At 40.5% G+C, this 12,834-nt stretch overlaps 2 protein-coding genes across 2 annotated transcripts in view; one reads left to right on the top strand and one right to left on the bottom strand.

Moving 5' to 3' along the window:
* Positions 1 to 1,442: 1,442 nt before the first annotated feature.
* Positions 1,443 to 3,681, bottom strand: RPL15 (ribosomal protein L15). Its single transcript, XM_032330001.1, has 4 exons — positions 3,598 to 3,681; positions 2,754 to 2,942; positions 2,295 to 2,431; positions 1,443 to 1,799 (listed from the first exon to the last, which is right to left on the bottom strand). The coding sequence occupies exons 2-4, from the start codon at positions 2,923 to 2,925 to the stop codon at positions 1,494 to 1,496; spliced, it is 615 nt and encodes a 204-aa protein (XP_032185892.1). The 5' UTR covers positions 2,926 to 2,942; positions 3,598 to 3,681; the 3' UTR covers positions 1,443 to 1,493.
* Positions 3,682 to 3,792: 111 nt separating this feature from the next.
* NKIRAS1 (NFKB inhibitor interacting Ras like 1) overlaps positions 3,793 to 12,834 on the top strand; it is a 29,707-nt gene continuing 20,665 nt past the window's right edge. The window contains exons 1-2 of the mRNA XM_032330115.1: positions 3,793 to 3,992; positions 10,182 to 10,294. Coding sequence (XP_032186006.1) covers positions 10,201 to 10,294 — 94 coding nt within the window. The 5' untranslated portion in view covers positions 3,793 to 3,992; positions 10,182 to 10,200. The remainder of the gene's footprint in view (positions 3,993 to 10,181; positions 10,295 to 12,834) is intronic.

The following is a 12,834-nucleotide window of genomic DNA, read 5'->3' on the forward strand; positions in this document are numbered from 1 at the left end:
GTGGAAAAGGAATTTAGGTCTCAAGAGGTTTTGAGCCTTTTTCTGGTAATCATTTAACTGAGCCTAAGACCCCTAAAAAAAAAAATGTAAAAACTGGTTCAAGAAAACCAGCAATTAGATTTTGAAATCAAACTATGGATTAAGTTAGCGAACTTAAAATTGGGGCAATTCCTCTCCTGTAGTTCCTACACACCCAAATTCACCCTGAAAAACAAAAACCTCATCTACTGTAAGACAAAATGGACACAGAATAGTGGTATACTTAACATCAACATGGGCACAATTGATGGGACTGGCAGATTTTGAGGGGTTTGAATTAAGGAGGAGAAAAATGACTGGGCTAACACATGTACGGATTAGATTGGAAACTATAGACTTGTATTGACACCAACTACATGACTTTTCTCAATAGCCTATGGGAATGTTTAAGTGGGTTGATCCAAGATAACTTGGGACTTGGAATGAGCGACATACTTTTAAAGCCAACCCCATTTTTTCTCCTGAGGTGGCTAGTGGATTCATAAAGGTCACAAAGACCATGGATAAAGTATTTAAGATTCTAATCAAAGCCAACTTTAATTTTTTATCCTCACACTTCAAAGGTTATCTGAGGGCCACCAGTTTCCCAATTCTAACACTAATTACTAGCTTACATTATCTTAGTCTTCTCATTTACCTAATGTTCAATTTCCATCAGTTTTCATAGAGACCATTAACTAACCGCTTTGCAGGAAATTCAGGATTCCACAGATCCTATGGAGTTATGGGATACAACCAGGAGCCTCCACATTTTATGTTAACTTCAACAGTCCTGTGGAGACCAAGGCAATTTTGCTTTGGTTAAGCAGGATGTACTTTCATTTTTAAGAAAACCTTCCTGTAACAGGTGGGTTTATTCAATTCTCTTAAAAAATTGGTGGGATTCTTTTTAAGTATCCTTTCCAAAGCAACAGTTACATAGTTGGAATATTGGATTCAGTATAAAAAATGTAGTTCCTAGTTAATGCTGATTGCGTATGATCATGATTAAAGATTAGGATAGTCTTCACATTTCTAAGTTAGATCCAGTTTTAAAAGCTTCTTCTTTCCAAAGCCCTAATAACAGCCATTTGAGAGTAAACCAAAGCATTACATCACCCCAATGAAGCTGTAGGTTTCATTACATGCACCAACAAATCTACATGGCTAGCTTATGCATTCCACTTTTACAGAATTTATTTTATACCTATTATACCAAACAGTATTTTAAACACTGACATATAAACTCCCTAATAAGATAAAGCAAAGACAAAAGTGTTTATCTTATTAGAAACAAGATACACCATCACTTAGTCTTCAAACATTATTGCACTTTAACTTTCATAATGTGACAATGCATTCATGGAACAATCTGCAGACAACTAAATTTAACAGACAAATTAAAGAACACTTTTAAGCAGACATGACTGTCCTAAATTGTTTATTAGGTAAGAATTTTACAAACATTACTTTGATTAGCGGTAACGGTGGAGCTGGAGAGTATTGCGTCTTCTCCATGCCGCACGGCGAGAACCACCAATAGTGTGGTGGAACTTGTGACCCTTTCCAAGGCCACGGCTCTTTCGGCCTGCAGATGTCAGCCCTCGCATCTCCCTGTGCTTGTGGACTGGTTTGGTGATCCACTGGGTATCAGGATTTCTTCTGATAGCTTTATGGAATGGATCAATGAGGATAACCTCAAAGAATTTGTATGTGGAATCTTCACCAACCCAGTAAGAATTCAAGACTCTTAGAGCCCCGCAGTGACGTCCAGCTCGCTCCTGTAATAGGAAAAAAAAGGCTCAAGGTCAGCCTGTTTCCCACAGTAGGAAATTAAGAAAAATCCCCTTTAGTTTACCATACCAGACAAGAAACTCACTAGGGCTGTTCACTTAGCTACCTGAATATTTGCTAAGCATCTTCCCAGAGGCTAGGACCCCAAATATGAGTAAGACTTACTACAATAAACACATGAAACATTCTTATTTGAAACCACTGCCTATTATCACCCTCTCCTTGACCAAGGCACAAATGTTAGTAATATCTTACAAAATTTAGGAACCTAGTCCTTTTCTAAGACAACTGAGGGATCAGCGAAGTTTTCATACAAAATCTTAGGTTCCAAGGCTCACACTAACCTTAAAACACGTTCCATTACACACAAGCAAAGACACAATAACAAAGACTATGACTTCAACAGCAACACTTTACAAAGGTCCTCTAACTCTTCTCCACCATTTCCAGATGACTGATACAACTGCTGAAAAATCACTTACCTCTGCAACAGACTGAAGGCTTCGTGCAAACTTGAGCTGATTAACACCATGATGGACAGGCTTGCCGTAGGTAGCACCCTTAGGAACCGGGCGTTTGCGGCCACCACGACGCACACGAATCCGATATATGACATAACCTATACAAACACATTTACAGTGGTCTTAGAAAAGCCAGACGGATGAAGACTCATTAACTTGCTACTAAATGCTGCAATGTCGAATGTATTTTGGGCTGTAAGCCAAATACTACATACCTGAAGATAAAATAAATTACCACTTGAGACTTACTCTAAAAACACACATCCCACTGTTTTTCGAAGTACTTTGTGACCCAAGAAGACTAACTTCTCATTCCCACTCTACACGGAGATATTGGAGCCACAGTATCTCGTATAAATACCAGTCTTCTAGCATTTCCCCAGGAAGACCATTTTATCCAAGGATCCAGAGACTACTCACCTTGCTTGGCCTTGTACCCCAGCCTGCGCGCTTTATCGGGCCGGGTTGGGCGGGGGGCCCTGTGGAGCGCAGAGAGCTGGCGGTACTGCCAGCAGCGCACCCTGAGAAGAAAGCGCATTACATCGGACTGCTTCTTCCTCCATAGCTCCTGGATGTACTTGTAAGCGCCCATCTTGGCCTACCTTTGAGCTAAAAAAACCATGATGCATTTAATATGAGACGACCGCGTCCGTCCATCTTAGTTCCCCACCAGCCACAAGAAAACCACTGAGGCTGAAAACGGCTCTCCATGAGCTGCAGGAATAGCTGCGCCCTAGGAAAACAGCTCTGTCACCTCTGCGACCCTAGCGCGGAGCAGCGCCAAGAAGGGTCTCGGTACGTTTTTGATGAATGAATGGCACCAGACCTGAGCACTGAGGAGGGCCGCTGAATGCGGCAGTCGGTGTCCCCTAGGGCCTGGCCTGCAAAGAAACCTCGCCGGTACCATAGGTTAAGGTGCTGCGGCCGTTATCCCCGAAGGATGTCTCGAAGAAAATCCACTACTGCACTCAATCCACAGGCCTCGCTTTAGGACCCTCTAGGCCCGGCCTTCCTTTCCTCAGCCCCATGCTTCCTTTTCATTCACGTTACAGGGCCCGCTCGAATTCGCGCCGCCATCACATCACCACCCCAGCCCGCCTCGGGAGCCGCCTCTCCAAGCCCGCGCAGCCCCGCATCCCGATCGAACTCGCGCCGCACAGGACACAGAAGGAGCTCCAAGGACGCAGGGTCCCTGAGTCTGGATGGCTGAAGCGAACGGAGATGAGCGGCGGATGCAACACCGAATACCAGCAACCCAGCCTACCTGATGGCTGCCGCCCGACGGAAAGGAAAGAGCCTTTCTCCCACAATCCTTTTTGGGCTCCTCCCCCTCAGCGGCGAGCCTCTTTCCGGTGGAAAGCTTCAGGTCTCACGGCCTCATGGGACATGTAGTTCCGGCAGCGAGTCTGGTGGGCGGAGTTTGGCCCGGATTGGACGCAGCCTCCCTTATTATCCCACCCCTCTGGTCCTCAGGATTTGAGTTTAAGACGCAGGGGCGGCTCAAAGAGCGAGAGTCCTTGGTTAGGCCTCGACTGGCCGGCGTCCGCCTCGGTCTTGTAGGGGAGGAGGCAAGTTGGGGGCGGGGCTCACGTGGCCGAAGCCGGTCGTGGAGCCACTCTGCCGAAGCACCGCGTCTTTGGAGCCTGTGGAGGTGTTAAGGTTTGTGTCTTGAGGTACAGAGAACTGCTTAACGCGCCGCAGGCTCCTCACCTGGGGAGTCGCGGCGGGTACCCCAGTGCGGCGCTATCTATCCCCCTTATCCCACTAGCTGCACCCCAGCAAGCCAGATAACACGCTCGTGCTGTCAGGGCTTCACGGGTAGGGGCGCGCGCCCCGCCTTCGGGCTTCAGCCTCTGCAGGCCCGGGTTCCGGGGGATTTTACCCTCAAGTAGGGTCGGAGGGTGGGGAACTGGGGGGGGGGGGTTAGGGAGGGGTGCGCGGGTGGCTCGGCGCCTTTCCATTTTCGTACCTTTCCTGCCGACTTGGTCCCAGATTTGCTACGTCAGAACCAGTTTTTTTTTTTTTTTTAAGAAAGGCAAAATATTTTTATGCCAAGACCTGGTTTGCAGGTGCGAGTGTTTGGGGGAAGAAATGCCGAGAAAATGCTGGCGTTTTGGGTTGAGTTATTTTATTGAGAAACATTTAACCAGTTTTTTGCGTCTCCAGAATATTTTCATTTTTGATGCAGTCATGTAGTTTACCTTCTAACTTATTAGCGGGGTTTTCCCTTTTTTTCCCCCCTATTTTCCTTTTTTTTTTTTTTTTTTTTAATTGTAGCTTTACCATTGCAGGAATCCTCACATGGTTCATTGATTTATTCAGCAAATATTTATGAAATGCCTAATACGTGCCAGATAGTGTCCCAGCTGCTGGGGGATGCAGCAATAGTGAACGCAGAAATTCTAGCTTTCTTGGAAATGGGCAATAAACATAAATAAGATACATATTATGTTCGGTAAAAAGTACTAATGACAAACGTTAAGGGGAGAGAAAGGAGAGTGTTGGCGTGGGGGTGGGGTCAGAATTTTGGATGAAATATTCGGGATTAGTCTTCTTGAGAAATAACGTTTGAGAAAAACCCGGAAGGATGTGAACCTTGGAGATTTGGGCTGATTTCAGTCAAAAGGAAAATTGCCAAGGCTGTAGTATGCCTTGATTCAAACAGAAACAGCAAGGAGGCAGTGTGGCAGGAATGAACCGTAAGGGAAACTAGCAGATGACATGAGAGCGATGGAGGTTCTTAGGTTTTCACACTGCCTGAGATCAGAAACTATTGGAAGATTTTAAGCAGAAGGGTGACTTCTTGTGACTTACATTTTTAAAGGATTATTGGGATTGCAGTTTTGACCCTAAAAGAAGGGAAAATGTTGAAGCAGAGAGACTAGGAAGTTGTATTAGTTTCTTTTTGGTAATTACAGCAAACTTAATATATCACAAATATGTTGTCTTACACCGGTCAGAAATCTCTGTAGGCTAAAATCAGATTGCTGTGTTCCTTTTAGAGAAGCTAGGGGAGAATCCATTTGCTTGCTTTTTCCACCTTTTTTTTTTTTTTAAGATTTTACTTATTTATATGAGAGGAGGGGGGTAGGCACCAGTGCACGGAGAAGAGCAGAGGGAGAGAGACAAGCCAGTTCCACATAGGAGGGCAAAGTGGGTTGAGGGGCCAGTCCAATGATCCTGAGACCATGACCCTAGCCAAAACCAAGAGTGAGATGCTCAACCAATGGAACCACCCAGGTGCCCCTGCTATTCCCAGCTTTTAGAGGCCACCAGCATTCTTTGGCTTCTGACCCCTTCGTTCATTTTCAAAGCCAGCAGTATAGCATCTTTGTACTCTCTGTTTCTCTTTCTGACACACTTCTCTCCTTATAAAGATACATGTGATTACACTGGGTCTACCCAGATAGTCCAGTATAGTCTCCCCATCTCAAGCGTCTTAATTTAATCACAGCTGCAAAGTTCCTGGTACTTTGTAAAATAAAATACTCACAGGTTTTGGGGATTATCACGTAGACATCCTTAAGAGACCAGGTGAGAGAAGTTGGTTCCTCTGATCACTTCATTAGTTGACCTGGTAAGTAAGTGGTCCAGTCCTGGATGTGTTCCAAAGGTGGTGGCTTTACTGGTGGTTCAGATGTGGGGTATAAAAAGAAAAATGAGTCCATGATTGGCTATAAAAAATTAATTAATTAAAAAAATAAAGGGATGCCTGGCTGGCTCAGTCAGTAGAGCATATGACTTTTTCTTTTTTTAAGGCTTTATTTATTTATTTGACAGTGAGATCACAAGTAGGCAGAGAGGCATGCAGGAGGGGCGGGGAGCAGGCTCCCTGCTGAACAGAGAGCCCAATTCGGGGCTCCATCCCAGGACCCTGGGATCATGACCTGAGCTGAAGGCAGAGGCTTAACCCACTGAGCCACCCAGGTGCCTCTAGAGCATGTGACTCTTGATCTTAGGGTCGAGTTTGAACCACATGTTGGGCATAGAGATTACTTTTAAAAAATGACTACAAAGTTGGATGAATCATTTGGAAAGGAGTTCTGGCAATGCAAATAATTTCTGCTAATTCCTTAATTAGTTTTTGCTGTTTTGTTTCTTCATTTGCAGTTTGTAGTTCCTTAGTAGTTTTGTAAGATTTGGATTGGTATTTTCAATTGACTCTGAGATTGCTGAGGGCGGGTATCATTTCTGGTTTTGCCCCCCTAGTTTGTCCCTCATGAGTGGCATTACGGTAAGACCTCAGTGAATATTTAATGAATAAAAGAATGGTAAGCTAGAATCTGCTCATTATATTTTATTATGTGCAGTATTGTTTACAAAACCTTTTAAATGTATGTTTATGTAAAATTATTCATATATGGATAAGTGTTGCGCACAGTACCTACTGTTTGCATAAATACACAGTGTAAAAGTTTTCTCCATGCGAGGCTTCATAATATGATTATAACATCTCTCTGTGATGTTAAGTGTTTCAGTATTAATATTGTTTTAGTAGCATAAAAAAAAGTTGTGTTTAACTTATAAAAGTAGAATGATTTCCTTAGAAAAACAGAAGTACTGGCAGTTTCAAGCAGCTGTTTCTGATAGCTCGTTAAAGGGGTTATTGACCAAGCATAGTGTTTTCCACAGGAATGGATCAAGTCATGTTTTTATTCTCTAGAAACATTATTGATTAGCCTGGAAAGCAAAGCAATATGCAGTTAAGACTGCATTGGATTTTGCCTGTTAAGGCTGTTCTCTCAAGTCATTTATATCAGATGAGGATTAATAGGTCACAGATTGAATTTTATTGTTCAGCAGTTACTTAGGATAGGGACGGTACTAAGTAGTTCTAACTAGTGCTTTACAGTAAGCACTAACTGGGATGCCTGGGTGGCTCAGTCAGTTAAGTGTCTAACTCTTCAGCCCAGATCTTGATCTCAGGGTTATGAGTTCAAGTCCTGCATTGGGCTCAAAGCTGAGTGTGGAGGCTACTAAAAAACATTAGATACTATTAAAAAAAATTAATACTTTCATTAGCAGGTTGTTAACCTTCAGCTTTAGGTAATTTTGTTTCCCACTTGACAACGACTTAGAACCTAGAGTGTTTCAGCTGTACTTTGATTAATCATATTTATCCTTTCATCTTTGTTTTGTTTTTAATGGTATAAAATATTTAACATGGATTATTCTGTTTTATCTTGCTTCTTTCCTTATGAAATACCTTAAAATCCTTACCAAGTGTTTGAATACCCTCTGTTCAATTATTTTTACTGTTTGCCTTTGATGGAGATTCTCTGATAGACTAAAATAACTCCCCCAGTTTATTTATACACACACATACACTAAAAGTAGTGTGTATCTTTAACACACTTCATCTGCTAATCCTATTAGCAGTGAGTGATCGAAGTGTAATTGTAGTATGCCACTTTTAGTTATTTATATAGTTTTTAAAGATCTTATTTATTTATTTGACAGAGAAAGACAGCAAGAGAGGGAACATAAGCAGTGGGAGTGGGAGATGGAGAAGTAGGCTTCCCGAGGAGCAGGGAGCCTAGTGCGGGCTCAATCCCAGGACCCTGGGACCACGACCCAGGTTGAAGGCAGACACTTAACGACTGAGCCACCTAGGCGCTGCAGTAGTATGCCACTTTTAAAGCAAGTATATTAAGACCACTTCCTAAGAGTGGAGTATTCGATTGGGATTTCTCAGGATTCTGTTGGTTTCAGCATTTTCCCAGTTTGCTGGAGTCCCCAGAACTCATATTTGCCTCTCTTTTATGGGGAGTCTATTGCTGTTAATAATTGGGTTGTTTTTTCCTTTTAACTATCTAGTTCACTTAACTGCAGCATGTACCTGCCCTTTTAAAGCACTTTTGTTTGTTTGAATATTGATATGACATGTGGTAAAGGGCCATTTTGTTATTGAACAGGAAAAGAAGAGAAGGTAAGGTATTTAGAAATTCTGCAGGGACTAAGACATTTTCAGGGGATGGGAAATAACAATAAAAAAATTAGAATTTCGATTCCAGTAGCAACCTTTTCTGACAACGGAATTGCTCTATGCTGCCATCATTTTTCTTATCTGACAGATTTCTTTTTTATCCTTTTGGTTGGTGGCATGGTTAAGTGGCAACTTCCTTTAAATTTTAACTATTATCATTAAAAACGCTTTGAAAGAAAGATTCAATGATATCATAAACTTATAGGAGATCACAAAATGCAAAAGGAGTAGAATCAATGAGATGACATTAGATTAATCATAAATTCAGGTGTAGAAAACCTTTTAAAATAGTCCATAGCTGCTGACATAGGAGATGTCATACCATAGATGATCAGTGTGTCACAGAGCTCTCCTCTTACAAATAAAGGCTGAGAATTTTTCTATTGCAGTTATGTTGAAAATATATTTTTTAAAATGGTGCCTGGCTGGATCAGTTGGTAGAGTATGCAACTCTTAATCTCGGGGTCATGACTTTGAGTCCCACATTGGGCATAGAGATGACTTTAAATATTTAAAAAGTAAATATAATATATATGTATTTTTGTGTGTGTGTGTGTGTGTGTGTGTGTGTGTGTATAGGCTCCCCGCTGAGCAGAGAGCCTGCTGTGGGACTCAATCTCAGGACCCTGAGCAAATGTATGTCCCTTAAGAGAAATAGTTCTCATAGAAATAAGTGATAAGTATTCTTGGGACTATTTGGAAGGACCCCAGGCATGCCACCAGAAAATAATGGCTACATTGCATTAAGTGATGATTATTTCTCTACTAGTAAAATGTACTGTACTCCTCTGGCAATGAGTGCTGTGTTACTACTGTGCTGCAATAATGGTAGCAATAAAATTTTTCCTGTTAGCAGGTTGGTGTTGTGGCTAATTTGGGTTATAAAAATTACAGACTTTTGGGGGCACCTGGGTGGTTCAGTCAGTTAAGCATCTGTCATTAGCTCAGGTCATGATCATAGGGTCCAGGGATTCAGCCCCCCATCGGGTTCCCTGCTCAGCGGGGAATCTGCTTCTGCCTTTTCCTCTGCCTGCCGCTCCCCCTGCTTGTTCTCTCTCTCTCTTTCTGTCAAATAAGTAAAATCTTTTTTTTTTTAAGACTTTATTTATTTGACAGAGAGATCACAAAGTAGGCAGAGAGGCAGGCAGAGGGAGAGGGCGAAGAAGGCCCCCCACCTAGCAGAGAGCCTGATGCGGGGCTCCATCGCAGGACTCTGAGATCATGACCTAATCCGAAGGCAGAGGCTTAACCTACTGAGCCACCCAAGCACCCAATAAATAAAATCTTAAAAAAAAAAAAAAGCATGACTCAAAAAGAAGCATGGAGAAGAGAGCCTAGTTTTTCACTCTCCTGAGAAAAGACGGATGGCATTAATAGCATTAATATTTCTCTAAAATCATGTCCATTCTCTATCCGAATTTTTGTCTTCATGCCTCCTTAAATTTTTGTTTGAATATTGGGCTTTTTCCAGGTAAATATTGATGAGCAGGCAGTGTTTTTCAAGGATTTGTTTCATCTAGGATTTGATTTAGATTTCTGTAGACTTAGTGTTGAAATATTCTTTGAATAAAATGTGTGTCTTTTTTTTTTTTAAAGAAACATATATTTGTATCTACATGTATTCTTGTGCTTATCTAGATTACCTCTGCAAAAATGTGTAAGAAACTGGTAACACTGATTGCTCTAAAGGAGCAAATGGCAGACTAGGAATGGGGTTTGGAAGGCTATGCCTTATTCTATATATCCTTTTTTATTTTTGGCATTTCCCCTTGCATATGTATGACTTATTTAAACATAGAAAAAAGGAAAAACGGTTGATTCAAACAGTATACAGTTTCACAGATCTTTTATTCTTTTCACAGTGGCATATCCTGAGAGAAGATGGGAAAGGGCTGCAAGGTTGTGGTCTGTGGCTTGTTATCTGTGGGGAAAACGGCAATTTTGGAGCAGCTTCTTTATGGGAATCATACTATTGGTAAGATTATTTTTCTCTAGTTTCTCTGTAGGTTCTGGGAACTGTTCAGGGTCTTTTGTTGGCCATGCTAACCTAAAGATGGGTAATGGTATCAAAAGTAAGGTATAATCCATAAGGACTAACGGGTTGAAGTCAACAGAAACTGAAAAGCAGGGGAAGTAGGGGAGAGAAAAAAATAATATTTGTTATGGAAATTCAGGAGTATTTGCTGTAAGTTACAACAGGTAAGAAAACAAATGTGTATGTGTATATGTAGTTTCCTGTGTATTTACATAATAAATAGTGACGTTGGAGTCATAGAATCACTGACCTAAGAATACACTGAACAATGATCTGTCATTCAAGTTTCAAACAGGACTTTCCAGTTCTGCTATAAAAGTTTGAAAAATGGAAGAAACTCTTATTTGCTCTAATATGACCTAATTTTGTGAATGGATTATCACATTCATTTTTCCATTCATTGAGTTAAATAATTAGTAAATACTTGCGGTATGATACAGGCTGTAATGAGACCTTTTGAAAGTGCAGAATTGAAGTAGACCATATCTCTGTCTTTTTAAGGAGTAAGGAATATAGACATTACAGGTTAGAATGAAATGAGGTTTGTTAGATAAGTGGAACCATGGATCTTCAAAGTATTTATCTCTAGCAAGTAGCTCAGAGCACATTTCTTTTATTGACCCATCTTGATGGGTCTTGATGATCTTTTATTGACCCGTCTTCTCTTCCAGCTTCCCAAAATAATAGTTAACAATTTTGGTTAAATCCATATTTGGTTTTTATTATGATGCCAGTGCCTGCAGTTCTCAAACTTTTTGAGAATTTTTGGTTTCAGAATCCCCCTGTTACAAACACTGCACTATGGTTTCTCCTCCCCCCCCCCTTTTTTTTCTCTTTTAGAGATGGGGAAAGAGGCAAAGGGAGAGGGAGAGACAAAATCTTAAGCAGGTTCCAGGTGATGCTCCATCTCGCAACTCTAGGATCATGACCCAAGCCAAAAATCAGGAGTCAGATGCTTAACTGACTGAGCCACCCAGAGCCCCCGCATTATTGATTCTTAATTTTTTTTTTACCTCCCAATTCTAATTTATGCCTGTGCAAAAATAAATTATATCCGGGGGATAAAATCTCTTTATATTCTTAAAATCCCAAACAGGTTTTGTTTATGTAGGCTTTATCATTCAATATTTTTACTGTGTTAGAAATTAAAACTGAGGAATTTTTAAAAATACTCATTTATTGCTTAAAATAATAAACCTGTTATATGCTAAGATAACATTTTTATGAAAAGTAATTATATTTTCAAAAAAGTGAGAGAATGAGCACTGATTTACATTTTAAAAAATCTAATGTTCAGCTTACTATAAGGCAGCCGGATTATCATATCTACTTGCTTTTGTATTTAATCAGTTGTGGTATATTTTTTTTAGTTGAAATATATGAAGAAAACCTGCCTCACACAGATAAATCATTGGAAGAAGTAGGAGTATGTTATAGCCTTTCCAGATAATTGTCGGTATTCTTTGCTATTTCACTAAAACTCAACAAGTGATGTTTACTTAAAGCTTATTGGAAACCACATTAGTAAACTTTTCCTACTCTATTGATCTATCTTGAACTATAAATGGCATTTTTACCCAGTACTGGTTTTTAAACATCATGAATTGGTCATTTTTGAAAAATACTGGCTCACTGAGATAAGCAGATCTTCCAAATAATATTTATTAATGTCATCACCAATCTTACCAGTATTAAGAAGCTATCAAGTTCGTGGTGATGGGTACAATTCTTATTTTCACTCAGAAGCTCAAATTTTATCATTGACAACAAATATTGCCAGTTATATTTCTCAAAAATGATAAGCTCCCCTAATTCATTTTTAGAAAATATCTATCAAATACCCCAAATAACATAGTTTTCCTGTCCTTCCTTCTTTAAAAAAAAAAAATTTGGCTAGTTCAATCTGCAACTCAAACACAAGAGCTTTTCCTCCAATTACCACAATTCATCATGCAGAATACTTTATGCATTAATGACACAGAATATTTAAAAATGTAAATATGTATACTCAAGATTTGAGATTTAATAAAATTTGTAAATTTTTACTGATTTGTCAAGGACATTCTTTTTTTTTTTTTTAAGATTTTATTTATTTATTTGACAGAGAGAGAGATCACAAATAGGCAGAGAGGCATGCAGAGAGAGGGGGAAGCAGGCTCCCCGCTGAGCAGAGAGCCTGATGTGGGACTCGATCTCAGGACCCTGAGATCATGACCTGAGCCAAAGGCAGAGGCTTAACCCATTGAGCCACCCAGGTGCCCCTGTCAAGGACATTCTTATGTTGGCTTTTTTCCCCCCCAAATGGCAAGTATGAGGTGGTGAAGAATGCTACTACTAATAAATACAGTTGGTGCTCTGCCTTGATTTGTCCTAATGCACCAGCAGATTTACCCACCATTGTTTTCACACCATCAGTGCAAATGTCAACACAGTGGAAAAGACAAATGTCTTTGATCATTATGAAAATAGTTTGGTGCACA

The sequence above is a fragment of the Mustela erminea genome, chromosome 1, assembly GCF_009829155.1.
Source record: "Mustela erminea isolate mMusErm1 chromosome 1, mMusErm1.Pri, whole genome shotgun sequence".
Classification (NCBI taxonomy): domain Eukaryota; kingdom Metazoa; phylum Chordata; class Mammalia; order Carnivora; family Mustelidae; genus Mustela; species Mustela erminea.